General features: G+C 46.6%; 1 protein-coding gene across 2 annotated transcripts in view; it reads right to left on the minus strand.

Annotated features, from left to right (window-relative positions):
• The window catches only part of MLLT1 (MLLT1 super elongation complex subunit), a 91,440-nt gene that overhangs the window by 68,076 nt on the left and 3,660 nt on the right, over positions 1-19,704 (minus strand). For both annotated transcript variants that reach the window (XM_080674473.1, XM_080674472.1), the window contains exons 2-3: positions 13,374-13,554; positions 3,446-3,528 (exon numbers count right to left, since the gene is read on the minus strand). In XM_080674473.1, the coding sequence (XP_080530599.1) occupies positions 3,446-3,528; positions 13,374-13,554 (264 nt within the window). The remainder of the gene's footprint in view (positions 1-3,445; positions 3,529-13,373; positions 13,555-19,704) is intronic.

Genomic DNA, 19,704 nt, shown 5'->3' on the forward strand with positions numbered 1-19,704 from the left:
GACATCACCTTGCTCCAGGGCTTGTCTGGAGATAAGTACCCACTTGGCACAGTAAGCTAAAAACCCACTTATTAACTTCACTGTATCCCAGGCCCCTTGTGTGTGCAGGGTCCACCTTACAGCTCTGAGGACAAAACCACCATCAGGAATGGAGGACTCCAGCGAGCAGCCTGCAGAGCACAGCGTCCAACATTCATCCTGAGAGAAGATGCTACAATTCTGAGAATAGGCCCACAGTGGCGGTCTGGCCACACAGCCTCTATAGGAACTGGTCAGACAAGTAGACCTAAGAATGTGACTTTTTTTTTGTTACAAAAAAACCAGCCATCCACCACCAACAGGGTTCAAATGAAAAATACATGCTGAAATCTGAAAAACCTACAACCTAAAATGGGAAAATTTTGCTGTATTAAGTTACAACAAAAAAAACTGGACCAGAACAAAAATCCTTAACCCAAAACCAGTTGCTGCCATGACTGCTAGATGCTCAGAGTGGTAAGATGCACACATGCTCCCTCTAAAGAGCAGCACCTCAGGGCCTCACAAAGAAACGAGACAATTAAAGAGAAGCATAGGCCCTAACTGGTTTGGCTCAGTGGATAGAGCATCAGCCTGCGGACTCAAGGGTCCCAGGTTCGATTCCGGTCAAGGGCATGTACCTTGGTTGCGGGCACAACCCCAGTAGGGGGTGCGCAGGAGGCAGCTGATTGATGTTTCTCTCTCATCGATGTTTCTGACTCTCTATCCCTCTCCCTTCCTCTCTGTAAAAAAATCAATAAAATATATTTTTAAAAAAATAAAATAAAGAGAAGCACACGGCCCTTCACTGCCTTCGGGAGACACACACACACACACACACACACACACACACACACACACAGCACCCCTAAGTAAGCAAGCCCAAGGAATCTGAAAGATCAGGACACCCTTGTAGAGGTCCTCTGCCCCTCAATGCCCCAATATATGTGAGGACGCTGTACCTAGCAGGGACAGGTCCTATGGTCAGAGACCCACCTGTTCCCTTCCCTACCGGGACAGGAACATAGAGGTGGAACACCTCAGGGACTCAGTACAGGAATGGCCCTTGAAGTCTGGATGCAAAACTCAGGAGAGCACTCCTCAGGTAAGGTTTGAGAGGAGTTGCCCCAAACAATCACCACTTCCCTAGGTGCCCCTTTTGAGGGAGAACCTGGGTGCCTCCCCACCATCCACGTGAGAGGTCTGGGGTACTAACTGAGGCTGCAGAAGCCACCACAGGGGAAGGTCCCAGCTGAGGCAGAAACACGAACTGCCCCACCTCTCTCCGTTCTCTCTGGAGAATCTGAATATCAGCAAGGATCCCCTGGGCCCGGAGAAGGGGCGCTAAGACCCACTGGTCACCTCTGTGTACTGCCCAGCTTCAGCATGGCACCCCCTACCCCTGGGGACAGCTGGAGTCTCCTGGCAGACCCCTGGGCCTCACAAAGGAACAGGGACAGCAGGAAATCAAGTGGACACTAACAGGGCCCTAGTGAACACTGCCAGAGTCCAGGTGACTGCAAACATGCCTCCAGGAGGGAGAGAAAGGTCTGCGTGTCGGGGACCAGACAGGTCTCAGGGCACAACAAAGCTCGCTGATCTGTGGGACCCAAAACTGCTTCTAAGCCTCAAAGGAATTGAATTGAAACCCAGAGATGAGCTTAGCCGGCTTCAAAGACTCCATCACCACTGCCTGCCCCTAGAATGCCAATGTATAGGACTGTTGGTGTTTTCTGCAGATGGACTGCCTCCTGCACCACCCAGGGGGTACTTTAAATCATCCCTTTCCACAGGCTCCCTGCATCAGTTCTCCTGATAATTTCCAGATCTTTGCCACTAATCAGTTCAGTACTAAACCTCTAGAACTGGTGACACCTGTCCCTGGACTGAGTTCTCTGCATCAGTTCTCCTGCCTCCACATGCCCTTGCCTGGCCTCCCTAATCAGGTCCTTGGAAGACTGTCCCCAAAGGATGCAGCATCTCCTCTGCACCTCCTCCAGACGCCCTGCTGAAGTTAGGGCACAGCCTTTGCCTGGCGTAGACAGGTTGGGCTCTGCTCTCAAGGGTGGCCGGTCACCAGGACTCTCAGGCCTTGCTTCCACGAAAGCCTTGGTGGCCCAGGCTTCTGAGAAGTGGGCCCCAGAGGGTCGCAGAGCTGACTCCCACTTTGCTGCACTTGCTAAAATGTCCCTCAGCTCCCAGTGGGGCAGCACACCCGAGTGCCATCCCCAGAGGTCCTTGACACCAGTTGGTTTGCAGAAAGCCAGGTATGAAAAAGGAACTCATTAAGGGAGTGGTGGCATCCACAGGCCTCACAGGGAGATCTCCTTCCTGAAAGACAGAGGAGCTGCTTGCAGCCAGTCTAGCTGTGCTTGTGAAAAGGCACCCAACCACAGCCAAGCCACCTCCAAGACAGGAAAGGTGTCTGTGAGAAGGAACAGAGGAGGTTGCAGGAAAGCTCTTCAATTGTAATTATTAGGCTTTAAAAAAACTTAAAACTATAGTCTGAATCTGTCCCCCGAAAATTCACATGTTGAAATCCTAACCCCCAAAGGTGATGATGTTGCGAGTTGGGGGCCACTGGGAGGTGATTTTGTCCTGAGGGTAGAGCCCCATGAATGGGTTTAGTGCCCTTATAAAAGAGACCCCAAAGAGCTCTCACCCCTTCCTCCATGTAAGGACACAGAAAGCAGTCTGTGACGGGGAAGAGGGGCCGGCACCTGATCTTGGACTTCCAGCTTCTAAAACTGTAAGCAATAAACTTCTGTTGTTTATAAGCCACCCAGTCTGTGGTATTTTGTTATAGCATCCCAAATGGACTAATAGTTATCAATATATGTTCACTGTAAATGTTTACAAAATATACATGGAGGAAAATAAAAGAAAAACACCTTATAATCTTACCACCCACATTACCTGTTAACATTTTTAATGTATACAGTAATTTTTTCCTATATTGTGTATATTGGCAGGAAAAGTCCTTGCTTTTTCATTCAATAATATTAAAAACTTCCCTCCCCCACCCAGATCATCGAAGAGCCTATTCAGGAGATGTACCATAACTTTAACCAATCGCCTACTATCAGACAGACATTTAGATAATTTCCAGATCTTTGCCACTAATCAGTTCAGTACTAAACCTCTAGAACCATCCACAAATAGCCGTCATGGAATGTCACTGCTGACTTAGATGACTGCATGCACTTTCAGGTGATCCCAGAGAGGTCACACCCACTTGCACTCCCACCTGCCATTGGTGCCCATTTTCCCAGCCCCCATCTCCCACTGGAGAGGCAGAACCCTTCAAAACCAGGACTCTAGCGTGGACATCTCCACTAACAGTAATCCCAGCATTCCCTCAGCGCTGTGGCACTGATTCTACTTCGTGAACTGTGCGTGCTTCCTGTTGCCAGTTCTGGGATCCTACCTTGTTTTTGAAGTGCACCTCGATGGGCATGATGAAGCCAGCGTAACCCGACTCCTCCACTTTGTATGGGGGCTCCTTACACACTAAAAAGAAAGGGAAAAGGCATCTGTCAGCTTCCTGATCATTCAAAGGCCTCACCACCAGCAGCAGTAGGCCCACCACGCTCTGCGCCTCCTCTCTGGGGCTCACTAGCCCCACAGGATCATGGCTTTTCAGCAAGCCAGTTTCCCCTGTGAATAATGAATCCTGTGCCCAATTCCATGCCAAAGAGGTCACGGGGAATCAAAGGAGCAGAGCAGAAGAAAGGTGACCCTGACGTGCCATGGTAGGAGACTGGGAAAGGGCACAAGACTAGCTAAGGCAGAGCAGCCAGTGCTGGCTACAGGTCACACAAGTTCAACTGACTCAGGGCAGTCAGTATGACATGTATGAAGTGGGAGACCCCATGGGCCCCTGGTCTCCCAAGGAGGACAGTGCACAATACAGCATCTACCTGCCTCCACTGCTCCCTCAAACACGTGAACTGATGCCAGGAGGAGATGGCCTGGTCTCAGCTGGGATTCTCTCCTGGGTCCATTTGAGCACCTAACAAAAGCATTCTCAGCTGCCTGAGTGATGTGTACAGAGACTCATTAACCCCAGAAAAAATTTTTAAGTTGAAACTAGAAGAACAGCAATGTACAAGTAAAAGAGTCTCCCACAATCTCACCCTCCAGAATGCACTGACAATGTTTTGACATATATGTTGTCATTATGCAAGAAACGTGAAAATATTGTTCTCCCACTTTTAAGAAAAAAAATCAGAACAGTACAGATTAAATCACCCCTGTCCTCCACCCCTCTGTCCCCAAAGGCAACCACTACTGGGAGACAGGAAAAATCCTGCCAATTGTTAAAACCTTTATGCGCCTATATCTATATCAGTCAGATAATTCTTAAGTAGGCCAGAAATTGCTGAAAAACAGTATATAGAATAAAATGAAACATGAGTCTTTTAAATTAAAACACTAAGACTTTTCTTTAAAAATATCTTTTTCAGCTCTCATCTATCCCATCTAATATCATGTATCTCAAATATCTCATCTATCCAAAGAAAATTTGCAAGCAGGGTGGGCTTAAAGGCGTCAGTGACCCTCCACAGCAGGGCTGGTCAAACAGCCTTGTTTGGACCTCAGTCTGTAAACCCCAGGAGAGCAGGGGATGGGCTTGTGGCTCAGGCCTGGGAAACCCCGGCTGGCCCCAGAGATGGGAGCTGTCTTGGGTGACCTAGGCTCTGAATCTCTATTCCAGCTAGTCCCCTTCTGTTCCTTGGATATCCCCCATGGATGCTGGATGGGCACCTCAAATATAGCCTGCCCCAAATCACCTATTCATACCCTCCTAAACCTACACCTCCTCCAGGGTCTCACAGCTCAGAACACAGGCTGTCCGCCACTCACCCAAGGACTGAGGACTCCCAGACTTCTCCCACTTCCACAGATCACTTTTGCCAAGCACTACGAGCTCCTCCTTCATATTGCTCTGCAACGCACCCCACATGCCTGGCACTCTGTGTGAGTCGCTACCTTGTGACTCACTAGCCACCCTGCCTCAGGCTCACTCCTGAGCATCCTCTGGAAGCCTGAACTGCAAGCCTGACTGTCCCATGATGGCTCCCCAACTTCGAGCCTCTCAAGAGGGACTGCAAGGTACTGCATCGACTTCAGCCTCATCTCTTTCCAGCCCAAACTCAGGTCCTAAGATTTAGTCCTGCTGAACCTCTCAGATCACTTCCTCCAGGACCCCTGCTCTGAGCCCCAACTCCATTTCCAGGTCATGGTTCCCTTCCACAGGCCTCCAGCATCCTGTGTCACTCAATCACAGGACTTCCATATTTACTCTGCCATCTTTCTCAATCCTTATATCAGCTCCATTTCAGTCACTGTCACATGCCCAGGACCAGGACCAGGGCCAGACCTTTCAAAACATTCAACAAAAATGGGAAATAGCTGTAATACTATCAACAATAAAAAATATATTTAAAAATTTTTTTCAACAAGAATCTGTCAGATACTGCTGAGAGAATCACATGCCATGCTCCTTCAGGTTCTGCACCAAAGTAAAGGGATGGACCAGGAGCAGGAATTACACTGGACTGGGAGGCCAGGTCATGGCCTGCCTCTCTCTGAACCTCTGGATCCTTTTTGAGAGGACTGAGAGAGCAAGTGGAGTCTCTCCAGCTGCATGAAAGCTGACTGCCTAATGCTTTGCCCAACTCCACCAACCATAAGCCCCTGCAGTCTAGCACAGGGGTGGACACCTGGCAGGCACCCAAATACTTGTTAAATTAATCTGAATCCAAGAGGAAATGGAAGCAGAGCAGAGAGGAAGGGTGGCCTGTCTTCACTGCACAATAGCCTACAGCAGAGGAACAGATGAAAGGCATAGGCAAGGGAGTGGTCTGCAGTTGTGCTCCCAACTCCACCCCCCAACCCCAGTCTAACTCCTGCCCGCCATCAAGGTCCAAGTCAGGGCCCACTTCCTAGCAAGGCCCGACCTGGCTTCCCTTGGTCTCTGACTTCCAGGTCACCTACTTCTGCTAAGGGTAGTTATCTCTTCAAGAGTACATGTTATGGCCAAAACCGGTTTGGCTCAGTGGATAGAGCGTCGGCCTGCGAACTGAAAGGTCCCTGGTTCGATTCTGGTCAAGGGCATGTACTTTGGTTGTGGGCACATCCCCAGTGGGAGGTGTGCAGGAGGCAGCTGATCGATGTTTCTAACTCTCTATCCCTCTCCCTTCCTCTCTGTAAAAAATCAATAAAATATATTAAAAAAAAAGAAAAAAAAAAAAAAAGAGTACATGTTATGCCCTGGCTGGTGTGGCTCAGTTGTTTGAGTGTCATTCCACGCACCAAAAGGTTGCTGATTTGTTTCCTGGTCAGGGCACATGCCTAGTTTGTGGGTTCAGTCCCCAGAGAAGGGTGTGTAGGAGGTAGCCGAACAATGTTTCGCTCTCACATTGATGTTTCTCTCTCCCTCTCCCTTCCTCTCTCTCTAGAAAAATCAATAAAAATATTTTTTACAAGATTATATGTCACATCTGAGGTCCATGTTTCTACCAGACTACAAACCTTTTACGGGAAGAGATTTGTGGGTTTCTCAACATCTCTCCAAAGACCTATCACATGACAGGCACTGCAAGGCTCAAAAACACCTATCCTTTCAGAATTGGGAAAAGAGAGACCAAGCAGATACCCATGGAAACCAAAGTGAGACAAATTTGATAGGAAATAAAGACAGTAAAGAGGGGAGGGAGGTGATGTAAGCTATGGAGAAATTTCTGGAAAGAAAAAAGTGAATGAGACTATGCTGGGCAAGGAAACAGGAAAAGGAAGTTCCGGCCTAGCACATGCCATGGGGCACTGCAGGGTAGGCAAAAGCCCCACTGATGCCAGATCCCCAAAAGGCTAGGGGTGTGGCACCTACAAATTCAGTAAAAGGCAGGAGAGAAGCTGGAAAGGGGAAGGGAGGAAGACAGGGAGTGACTGCTAATGATGGGCAAGAAGTTTGTTTACTTGTGGGGTGATGAAAATGTTCTGGAATGAGAGTGGTGATGGTTGCACAACTTTATGAATACACTAAAAGCACTGAACTATACACATTAAAAGGATATATTTATCATGTGTGACTTTTATTTTAGTAAAGCAGTCATTAAAAAAAAAAAAAGCCAACACAGAGGCTGTACTTGAACAACAGCCCTGGGATTCATCCTGCCACCCACCACCACCCTAGGCACAGCAGTTTCAAGCTTGCCTATGGGGAAATCCAGGTGATTCCATGTCTCAAGAGAAGAGTCAACTGTCTGGAAGAAGCTAAAGCCTACAGTATTAAACTGGACCCAGAGTAAAGCCCTCCTCAGTTAGGAAAACACTGCGGGTTTGATTCCCAGTCAGGGCACATAACTAGGTTACAGATTTGATCCCGATCGGGGTGCATACCGGAGGCAACCTATCAATGTTTCTTTCTTTTCTTTTCTTTCTTTTCTCTTTCTTTCTTTCTTTCGTTCTTTTTCTTTCTTTCTTTCTTTCTTTCTTTCTCTTCTTTCTTTCTTTCTTTCCTTCTTTTTTCTTTCTTCTTTCTTCCTTCCTATACTTCCTTTCCTTCCTTCCTTCCTTCCTTCCTTCCTTCCTTCCTTCCTTCCTTCCTTCTTTCTCTCTCTCTCTCTCTCTCTCTTTCTTTCTCTCTCTCTCAAATCAATTTTTTTTTAAATGTCCTCCGGTGAGAATTTTAAAGAAATGTTTCAAGTCCTGGCTGGTGTGGCTCAGTTGGTTGAGCATCATCCCTGGTTCGATGTCTCACTTTCACATCTCTACCTCTCTCTCTTTAAAAATCAATGTAAAACCTTTTTAAAAAACAAAAAGCTAGAGTCATTGTCCTCAGGTCTAAAATATGCCCCAAAACAAAAAATAATTTTAAAAGGGAAAATAAGGGAATAAGATAGGGCTTTTAGTACAAATATAGTACTGATAATTTTTTAATTCCATGCAAAGACTAGACTAAAGCTAAGGAAATTTCCTAGAATGTAGAGCAAAAAAACATTTTTTTTAAAGAAAAAGTTGAGACATGAAGAAACAATTCAGAAGGTCAAACAAATGCTAACAGCAGCTAATATTTATAAAGCCCTACTGTGTGCCAGGTACTATTATCAGTACTTGATACATATTAATTCATTTAATCCTTACAACAACCTTGAGGCAGATACAATTGTTTCCATTTTACAGATAAAATATTTAGACACAGAGAAGTAATAACCATCCTAGAAAGAGAAAACAGATAAAATACATAGATGAAAAGAAATAGTCAAAGATAAAAGAAAACTTTCTGGAGCTAAATGAAGGACATCACAGAAAAAAAACAAAAACAAAAAAACCCCTTAGAACCAATATCTTAAAAAGTAGCTTAAATGCTTCTAGAGAAAAAAACAGGTCATTTACAATAAAACAATAACCCAACTGCATCAGACTTTTCTGAAGACTACGAAGCAAATACTTTCAAAGCTCTAAACGATAGTAATTCTCAAACTAGAATATTATATTCAGCCAAACTAGCAACCCAGTGTGAAAACAGAGTAATGGTACTTTCAAATATACCAGGAGCCAAAAAGTTCATTTCCCACTTACCTTTCTTGGGAAATTTCCTAAGTAATCAATCTCTTGGGATATTAGTTCTGAAATTACTCCAGAAAAACAAAACATAAGGTAATAAATAAATCCCCCCAGGAGAACAATAAAGGAACATCCCAGGGGATGACTAGAGAGGTGGCTTTGAGAGGAGCCAGCCCTTATTAGAGGAAGGAAGACAGAGAGAACCAGAATGAAATATTCAGGGCGGGAAAAATCCATTGACTAAATCAGTGTCGGCAAACTGCGGCTCGCGAGCCAGAGCCGCAGTTTGCCGCTCTGTTGACTAATGAGTTTGCTGACCACTGACCTAGACTCTCGATTCCAATAATTACAGGCTGTTGTTCCTTGTGATTAAGCCCCTATCCCAGTGGTCGGCAAACTCATTAGTCAACAAAGCGGCAAACCACGGCTCACGAGCCACCGCAGTTTGCCGACCACTGGACTAAATGAATGAGGATAGAAAAAAAGTGGAGGTATAATGAAGACACAATGCAATGGGAGAAAAGGGAGAAGCAAAGGGGTATTCACAAAGTTAGGGCCCAAACATGAAGCAAAAGACTCAGGACTGCCGGTTTGGCTCAGTGGATAAAGCGTCAGCCTGCAGACTGAAAAGTCCCGGGTTCGATTCCGGTCAAGGGCACATGCCTGGGTTGTGGGCTCGATCCACAGTGGGTGGCGTGCAGGAGGCAGCCGATTCATGACTCTCTCATCCTTGATGTTTCTATCTCTCTCTCCTTCTCCCTCCCTCTCTGAAATCAATAAAAATATTTAAAACAAAAAACTCAGATGGAATTTTAACCAAGAATGATAAAGAAAGAACCCATCTGCCTTGATGTTACCTTGAGTGTTCTTCTGTGAGTGACCCAGAGTTCAGAGAGGATGAATGAAAACCTGGCATCCTGACTAGCCCAACAGAGAACAGAATCAATAAAGTCAATACTGCTTACTGATTTCCAGCTTTTAGTCAATTTCTGATCCCGGAGTGAAAGTCTGTTTGAGTTCAACAACTTTAACAACGTCAAGGAGGGGTGTTAAGATTCAAGGAAAGACAGGGGTGCTCATGTCCTTCTCTTTCTAAGCAGAAAGTCAGAAGATACTGACAGAAGCTGGCAGCGCCTACCTAATCCTTTCAGCATCAAGGAGATAGCAGCAAACTATAGCAGGACACAAATCAGATGAACAAGATAAGTAATATAAATATGATAAAATGGTACTAAAGAGAAAAATAAAATAGAAAAAAAGGTCAGGAGCATGTGGCTATTTAGGTGTTTTGAACAAAGAAACTGTGAGTTAGACCTGGCGGCCAGAAGACTTGTTTAAAAAGGGTGAGCCTTTGTGGAGAATACAAAAGGTAAGTAGGTATGCTCATTATCTAAAGTCACAAGGACAATCACCACAAAATGAATCCCTTAACTATAAAACATTTAGAGCAGACAGTGAATAAAAGGAGTTGGGAGTTCAGTATAAAGTCTAGCTTTTCATGCTGGTAAATTAATATTTTTTAAATTTGAAAATCAAGAATTAACAAGCCAATTCACTTCCACTAACTTAAGGCGTTCAGGAAGAACACAATCAAGAAAAGACTAGAAAGACTGGCCCTGGGGCAATGTGAACAGTGATGGCATGAGAAATGGAAACTTCCCACCTGGCACATTCCTATTATGTGTATTTATTTGATTTTAAAGATACTTTTTTTAAGTACATAACATATAATTTCAGAGCCGAGAGTCCTGTAAGAAACTCATTCACTTTTTTTTTTAATCTTCACCCAAGGATATTTTTCCACTGATTTTTAGAAAGAGTGGAAGAGAGAGCGAAAGACAGAAATATCAATGTGAGAGAATCACATCGATTGGTTGCCTCCTGCATGCACCCTGACCAGGGGGAGCCTGCTACAAGGTACATGCCCTTGACCAGATCGAACCTGGGACCCTTTAGTACGCAGGCCAATGCTCTAGCCTCTGAGCCAAACCAGCTAGGGCCTCATTCACTCTTTTTTTTTTTTTTTTTTTTTTTAATATATTTTATTAATTTTTTACAGAGAGGAAGAGAGAGGAGAGGGATAGAGAGCTAGCAACATTGATGAGAGAGAAACATCGATCAGCTGCCTCCTGCACACCTCCTACTGGGGATGTGCCCGCAACCAAGGTACGTGCCCTTGACCGGAATCAAACCTGGGACCCTTCAGTCCGCAGGCCGATGCTCTATCCACTGAGCCAAACCGGTTTCGGCCTCATTCACTCTTTAACCTGTTCTATTTTTCACTGACAACTGGCAGGGAATAATCCAATCGAGTTTTGTTCGGTACAACAAATAGCCAACCGGACATTTACTATTTCACACAGTTTGAGTAGACTTGGCAAGCACCATTCAATTACTAATTTAAGTTCTACCCGCTGACTGACACTAAGAAAGTGGACCTCACTTATCACCCATTTTCTTGGAGCTTGGAACTCAGAGATTATGCTGTTTCCACATGACCATAAGTGGGATACTGGGCCTCTCTGAACCTCAGTTTCCACATCTAACTGGCAGGAATTCTGGGATGTACCATGTCGCAGGGCTGTCATGAGCACAGCACACAGACCAGTGAGTGCTTGACAAATGCAGACCAATATTAATATTACTTTTAGTAGGTGCTGCTTGGTTATTGACCCTATAGGGGCAAAAATGAAATAAATAGTTTAAAGGTGAATGGATAGCCCTAACTGGTTTGGCTCAGTTAATAGAGTGTCGGCCTGCGGACTGAAGGGTCCCAGGTTTGATTCCAGTCAAGGGCATGTACCTTGGTTGCAGGCACATCCCCAGTAGGGGGTGTGCAGGAGGCAGCTGATCAATGTTTCTCTCTCATCGATGTTTCTAACTCTCTATCCCTCTCCCTTTCTCTCTGTAAAAAATCAATAAAATACATTTAAAAAATAAAAAAATAAAGGTGAATGGATATAATCATCCTGAGTCCACTGTCAGAAAAGGGAATAAGACAAGCGAGGGAGATGGTGAAAGAGCTGGAGTGGAAGCTGCTAGGGAAACAAGGCGTGCCCAACTCACAAGAAAAAGGCAGTCACAGTTTCTACTCTGCTGTTAAAGCTCAACAGCAGCCCCAGAGGACTCCAAATGAATGGGCATGGCCAGGTGCCAAAAGAAACAGGCAGCACTAAAACGCAGACCCCCAGGCCAGGGTGTGAACCACTGCTTTAAGTACAAGCAGCTTACCTGGCCCACTTGAGGCTGTTTCCCCATCTGTATGAAGAGAATAAATCAAGACCCTGCAGGAGCCCTAGCTGGTTTGGCTCAATGGACAGAGTGTTGGCCTGTAGATTGAAGGGTCCTGGGTTCGATTCCAGTCAAGGGCACATGCCTGGGTTGCGGGCTTGATACCCAATGGGGGCATGTAGGAGGCAGCCAATCAATGATTCTCTCTCATCATTGATGTTTCTATCTCTCTCTCCCTCTCCCTTTCTTTCTGAAATCAATAAAAATATAAAACAATCAAAAAAACGACCCTGCAGAAAGTGCTTGATAGTGCCATGTATTATTATTATTATTATTATTATTATTATTATTATTATTATTATTAATAGGTGCTTTTCAGGTATCTGCTGTTGTCAGTAACATGTTTGCTCTCCTACAAGAAGCTCAGAGAGAAAGGAGAGAAGAGATTCGGAAGAAGAGAAATGAAGGAAAGAAACAACGGAAAGCTGACGGAAGAAACCAGAAGAAAAAGAAATGACTACCATGCCAGTAGGAATCTCAAGTTGCCTTCCCTTCTTAACCAGAAGTTTCTGCTTCTGTAACATAAGTCAGCTACTTGCTGACCCAGGTCCAGGCCCCAGTGGGTCTGTCCAAGCTGGCTTCTGGCTCAGCCCTGGGCACCTAAACCCTGCCCTGCAGGGAGAGGGGTCAGCAGTGCAGCAGTGGCTCCCCAACCCTGAAGCACTTTGCTAGCAAAAAGTCCTCATGCCTTCATCGACACATCCATTCAAGAAATATTTATTGGGCTCCTGTGACATGCCAGGCTTCACAACGGGGACTCAGTGATGAGAAGAGCAAACATGGCCCCACGGAGCTCATAAGATGGCTACCAACTATGTTCCTAAGATCCCCGTCAAATTCCCCGGGAAGTGTTCTCTGATCCCCTTCTCTCTGCCCTGTCAGACTGCCAGGTCACAGGAAATCCGAATCTTCGTGGAAAACGTGAATGAGGCACTTGTGCTCATCAAACAACAGTCTGAGGGGTGACATAAGAAAGGAAGCATAAGAAACAAGACAGTGGTGAAACGAGCACCTTTTATGCTTTGTCCCCCCTCACAAATATCATGAGTTCTTAAAATGGCATCTCTCATCAAATGTAGGCCCAATAAGCAATTCCTGATTACTCACCAAGTGGGTGTAAACCACCCATTCCCACCCACTGGCCACTGACTATGTTTTCTCTGGAGACTTCTCAGAGCCCGAGTCTAAATAATGACATGAGACACAGTCATCAGTTCCTTTGGGTTTTCCCTACTATAAACTCCATAGCGAAGGAGCAGAAGGGAGGGAGGGGGACCTTTATAGGGTCAAAGAAGGACCAAGTGCTGGTCGGTAAACTTCTCACTGGCATGCCGAGGGGTGCAAGCCAGAACCTCAGAGTGTGAGCCTGACCCCCCTGGAGAGAAGGTGAACACCAGCCTTGCAAGGAGTGACGCAAATTGGTTGGTGTTGTAGGCACTAGGCCCTGCGGGGCTGCCTGGCTGGGAAGAGAGGGGGAGCCAGGGGCCACTCACCACGCTTGGGCTTGGGGAAGCTGTCATGCAGCCAAAAGACCACCTTCTCCACGAAGTGCTGGATTTCACATTGCTCGGGGCCACGGACGAACACCATCCAATCGTGTGTGAACCCCTCCGTGGTGGGTTTCTTGCGCAGTTGGGCCCGGTGTCCCAGCTCTAACTTGACCTGGACAGTGCACTGGTGGGAGAAAGAGGCGGGCATGGGGTCAGCACAAAGCCCAGAGCAGGAGACTGCCAACTGTCCATGAGGACCAGGTACCGTGTGCCTGCTTTACACATCTCCTCCCCTCCACAAGCCCAAGCCAGGGCTACGGCTCCTCTCCACCCTGCCGCTCACCTGCAGTTCCCTCTGCCTAGGCCTCCCCATGGCAGGCTCCTTCCTGTCACTAAGGTCTCGACTGGACTGCCCACCTAATATGAAACCACCCACCACCATCCCCATCACTCTGTCACATCATATTTTAGCATTTTTTACTATCAAAAGTCATCTTACTGCCCTGGCTGGTTTGGCTCAGTGGATAGAGCATCAGCCTGCGGACTGAAGGGTCCCAGGTTCGATTCCGGTCAAGGGCACATGCCTGGGTTGTGGACTTGATCCCCAATGGGGGACGTGCAGGAGGCAGCCAATCAATGATTCTCTCTCATCATTGATGTTTCTATCTCTCTTTCCCTCTCCCTTCCTCTCTGAAATCAATAAAGATACATTTAAAAAAAAAAAAAAAAAAGTCATCTTACTAATGGTTTGTTTACTTGCTCTAACATTGGGTCCTCAGGGATGGCTCCTTGTCCAGAGTTGGCATCCCCAAGATCTCCCAGAATATAATGGTACAAGAAGTGCAATTATGCCCTGGCCAGTTTTCTCAATGGTTAGAGCATCAGCCTACAGACTGAGGGTCTCAGGTTTGATTCCCAGTCAAGGTTATGTACCTCAGTTGCAGGTTCAATCAGGGTGCGTACAGGAAGCAACCAATCAATGTGTCTCTCTCACATTGAAGTTTCTGTTTCTCTTTCTCTCTCCCCGCCCCCTTTTCACTCGCTCTAAAAATCAATGGAAAAAATATCCTCAAGTGAGGATTAAAAAAAAAAAAAGAAGTGTGATTACCTCCTTTTACAGACGAGGAACCCAAAGCTCCAAGAGTGCGCTGCCAAGTAGCACACACAAGGGGGCCCAGCTGGTAGGGAACAGGGCCCAGACTCAAATCCAGGTGTGCGTCACCCAAGGACCTGCTCCTGTAGCCACTCTGCCAGCTTGCCTCTCTGGTCAAGCCTCCCATGCTCCTTGATTAACGCATTTTCCTTCTCCCTTGTCCTACAGAATGCCTCCTGGAGAGCAGAGACCAGCAGAGTCACCTGAGTCATCCACACAAACGGTGGCTCAGTTTTTTTGTTAATCCTCACCTGAGGACATTCTTTTTCCATTGATTTTCAGAGAGTGGAAGGGAGGGGAGGGGAAGACAGAGAGAAACATCAATGTGAGAAAGACACGATTGGTTACCTCCCTCATTCACCTCAACCAGAGCCTAGGGATACAGCCTGCAACCGAGGTACATGCCCTTGACCAGAATGGAATCCTCAATGACTGAGGAGGCCAACACTCTAACCACTGTGCCAAACCACCTAGGGCTGGTGGCTCAGTTTTAAAAGCAGAATGGTGAGAATGGAGGAGTGAGGTTGAAGCCATCTGGGGACAGGCCCCAGGTGGACCTGCAGCCCTGGTAGTCAGGCTCCATTTATTATGCTCATGTCTGTCGCTCTGCCCTGAAACTAAGGCAGCTCATGCTGGTTCCACTCCACTGGACACAAAGCCACAAAACCTCGAAGCACTGGCAACATCTTGGGGGAGGGTGGGTGTCAAAATACTGCCAGGGAACCTACTGTAAACAGCCATCTCCTCAGTAAGAGCCACCCCAGACCTCATAGATACAGCTTGACACCTAGTATCAAATGCAGGAATGATACAAAGAAAGCAGAGGCCAAGTGCACACTTGCTCCTAAGTGCTGAGATAATCAGGAGCAAGTCGTGGGTGGCACTGATGCCACACTTCCCAAACGAAGCTCCCCTGTGATGGGCTTCCCTGCCCTCCCTTGATAGAACCACCCTCCTAGGTCCTGACCAGAAATTTCTCACTGTTCACTATCCACTCTCTTTCTCACCCAACCCACTGATGACATGTGTCCCTATGGCCACAGTTCCTCTGTACCTGCCTTTTCTCAGCAATTCAGCAACCCGTTCAGTCCCCGCCACCAGTGTCCTCCCCCCTCTTCACCTTCTTCTCGCTGCTCAGTCTCTGTGATGAAAGCAGGGCAGACAGACAGATCCTATCTCTTCACTGTTTCACAACTTTCCACGGCTCACCACGCCCTCAGAATAAAGTCCAAATGCCTCAGCACACTGGCAGTCTCCCACCTGTGTTTCCTCAAGTCAGAGATGCTCATTATTTTTCACTTTTTAACCCTTTTGAGGTCAGAGTGTATTGTGCAGTCCATGTATAAGTCACACACCCCCACCGCCACCAAGGCACGCACATGCAAACACACAAAGAAGCTGTTACTAAGTCTGTGGTGTGCCCGAAAGGCTTGGAACTGAGGAAACACAGAAAATGCAGACCACTTCCGTTCCAGCTTAGTAGAATGCTAGCATCCCAGAACACATGCAGAATGTCTACTCCTGCCTGTCTCTGCTCCTTCTAGCCTGCAGCCTGGGTGTCCTACTCATTTCCCTGCTGATCAAATTCTACTCATCCCTTAAACCCCAGCTTAAATGCTACTTTCTCCAGAGCCCTTTCTGATTGCTGTGTGCCCACTTTGTCCTGCTGCTATTCCTGGGCTGTTCACTGCTGCCTCCCCAGAACTACATCTCAATCGTCCTTCTAGCCTCTATCTTAGAATAATGGTACATGAGGCATCAACTATACTTAATCAAACTAGAGGGCCTTCCTAGATCAATGAGTTCTAAGTGGTGCTTTCCAAGAGGAAGAGCCAATAAGAACAGTGTTAAGAATTAAAGGATGGTCCCATATACAGAAGACCTAGCAGAGGCTCTGGGTAACTTAATGAGAGCTGTAAAAAAAGGGAGAAGGAGTTCCCCTGACACAGGACAGTCCCTGTGGGGCTCCTTGGGAAATGAGCAAGGAGGGCCTGGGCAATCTGTGCAGTCGGGGCTGAAGGGAGAAAAGAACACAAGTCCACATGAAGGCAACCAGAGAGAGTGACTAAAAAATGAGGTTGAGTCAACCCTGAAATGGGAGAACTCACAGGACCTCAGAGTGGACAGAGGAGAGCAAAGGAGGTTCAAATAACCCTGAGACCCAGGTAGCTGGGATGCTCCTGGGATGGTGGGAGGGAGTATTGGGCCTAATCAAGTGGAAATACCTCACCTAAAGCTAGAGAGAAGGGACCACACGTCTGGATAAACATGTAATGCTCAAATCAACCATAAGCATCTGTCTGCAGAGTGCCACATATGGAAAACATTCAACATAAACAAACCCAAGCAGTATTTATATTATCCCAAAAGGCTGTAATCACCATATACATGTCCATGTATGTAAGAAACTCTGCCTTTCTCTCCCACCTGTTTCCACACTGAGAAATTAAATTAGGAGACAATCCCTGGGTTGCTGGGAGGGTTACTGGTGGAAAACTAAATACATACAATCATAACAATAATTTACTGGCAAACAACTTTTTGTTCTTTGGAGTTAACTCCTTCATAATGAGATGCCTCCTCAGATTGCTATTCCCCAATCCAGCTGCCTTCCCAGCATTTCTGATTATGTGGGGTTCCTACCCAGGGCACACGATCAGCAAAGCAGTTATTGTGAAAGAATAGAGACCACAGTCTCATCAGAAAGGGGAAAATGGAAGCACCAAAAATGCACTCCACAGGCCAAAGTAAACAAACAAGAAGGTTCTGAAGCAGCGGTAGGTCATCTCTGTAGCTGGCAGGCCATGCCCAAAGCTCGCTGGGCAGCAGCATCGGTGCCCTAGAGGCTGGCACAAACTCAGCCTCCACACCCCCAGGTTCAAGGTAACAATAACGGCATACAATGGTGCACTCAGGAGAGGATCACTTCCCTGAATGCTGGAATCTTCTAAAAAATAAAGATGGTGGAATAACACAGATTGTGGGCTATTATACATATGACTCACTGATTCAGTAAGACATTCAAGCGACAGTGAACTGGAGGCAAGCAAGAAGCTGAGCCCTGGCCAACTACTCTGACTTGTCAAGTCATAATAATTTATTAGTATGGCTAAGCCAATTTCACTTCCAAGGATTCTGCTCCTCCCTTCCTTACTCTACCTGGACTCCTTCCCTGTCCATTAGAACCAAATAATTGAAGCAAATTAGCTATTTCTCTACGAAGGGTACCTGGCTAAAGAGGTTAACTGTTGGTTAGGGAAACCTGCCTGGGAATGAAGAATCTCACTGTTCAGCTGCATAGAGGCCCTTTATGGGACGTCCAGAGTGGGTGGCTGGAAGTGGCCCTGTAGGGTTCTGGAGTTCTAACCTAGCTTCAGTTACTGCCATGTCCCAGCATCTTGGGGACCACTTTGCCACCCACTCCTCCAACAAAAGCCTGAAACAAAGGGGAATATTTCAGGCCTGTCTTAAGAAAGGTTAACTATTTTACTCCAAGGACATCATCCCAAAGACCTGTGGATGAAGATGGAGCAGCACACGGGCTCCAAGGGCCACCTGGGGACAGTTCACCTTGGGCAGAGGGCCTCAGTGGGCACTGCCCTCTCTCCAGGCCAACTAGCAGAGGGCACTTGGAAAACAAGGGCCAAACTCCTAAGTCCTACAAGCCAGGCAAACAGATCCTGGCTCTCCAGGAACTTCACTGGAGCATAGAGCCCCCCACCGCCCCCCCCCCCCCCCATGGGGACTTGAACAACCTCCACCTGGCAAAGAGAAAGAGCCAGCCTGGTCCCCAACAGCTCCACTCCTTCAATAACCTTTCTTCGTCGGATCCTTTCTGTACCTTGTGAACCCTGCCCTCAGCCTGGGGCCCAGAAGGCAGTTCTTTAGCAACAAATTTATCTGTAAGATTTTTCCCTGATTTTCTGGTGGGAATTCTCAACAGATGCCCTTTCCTCTGGGAATTCACACTTTATTGAGTGGCATAATTAAGCCTGGAGTTTGGCTACAGCATCTAATTCCCGCAGCTGTGACAATCCACTCCCCTCCCAGAAAGATAAAGCACCCAAGAGCATTTTCCCTCGTCAGTCAGGATTGATTTTGCCAGGTCCAACTGGACCCAGCAGATCACTGGCAATATGGTCCACACTTAGAAGAAATGGGAAAAAGTAATGGTCACATGAAGTGACAGTGACACAAGACCAAATAAAATACTCTTTTCAGAACCTTCCTCCTCCAGACCCAGTGGGTGGGCTCTCAGAAGCAGCCACAAATGAATGTGAAAAAGACAGAAAATGAAGGATGGCCCTCAGTGACAATCCTCTCAAGAGGAGGGCAGCCTGCCCAGAGGGGGGAAAGAACGAAGCTGCCTGGGGCCCTAGTCTTCTAACTGCTGGTACACTGGGGGATAGCAGCCAGCACCTGCACTCCTCTTCTGACTCTGTCCAGCCTTGTCCCTTTCACCAGGGGCATAAGGTTAATGATAAAGGGATGCTCTGGAAACTCTCTAAGGATAAGTGTGCAGACCATGTGAGTATGCAAATAAACCTACAATCCTTAGTTTTCAGGTTCCTGGGAAGACAGACCCTCACCAACCCTCCAGGAAGGCTGGGACAGGGTATATATTACATACGCATGAGATGCCTGCAGACATATCGACGGCATGCCAGGTGTCGCCAAAGTTCTCTAGGGAGCAGTTCGGGGAAATTTTTTTTAAACTCTACAAACTCAATAAAGGCAACTGTGGCCAGGGTAGGTGGGCCTGGTTACAAGGAGCTGATAACTAGTTACTTTTATTTAACGAACAGTTAGCAAAGCTTATACAAAGTTGTGTTATATCAGTGGTTCTCAACCTTTCTAATGCCGCGACCCTTTAATACAGTTCCTCATGTTGTGGTGACCCCCAACCATAAAATTATTTTCGTTGCTACTTCATAACTAATTTTGCTACTGTTATGAATCGTAATGTAAATATCTGTTTTCCGATGGTCTTAGGCGACCCTGCGGTTGAGAACCGCTGCTGTAGAGCCTAAGACCATCGGAAAACAGATATTTACATTACAATTCATAACAGTAGCAAAATTAGTTATGAAGTAGCAACGAAAATAATTTTATGGTTGGGGGTCACCACAACATGAGGAACTGTATTAAAGGGTCACGGCATTAGAAAGGTTGAGAACCACT

The sequence above is a fragment of the Plecotus auritus genome (genome assembly GCF_963455305.1).
Source record: "Plecotus auritus genome assembly, chromosome: 6".
Taxonomy (NCBI): Eukaryota; Metazoa; Chordata; class Mammalia; order Chiroptera; family Vespertilionidae; genus Plecotus; species Plecotus auritus.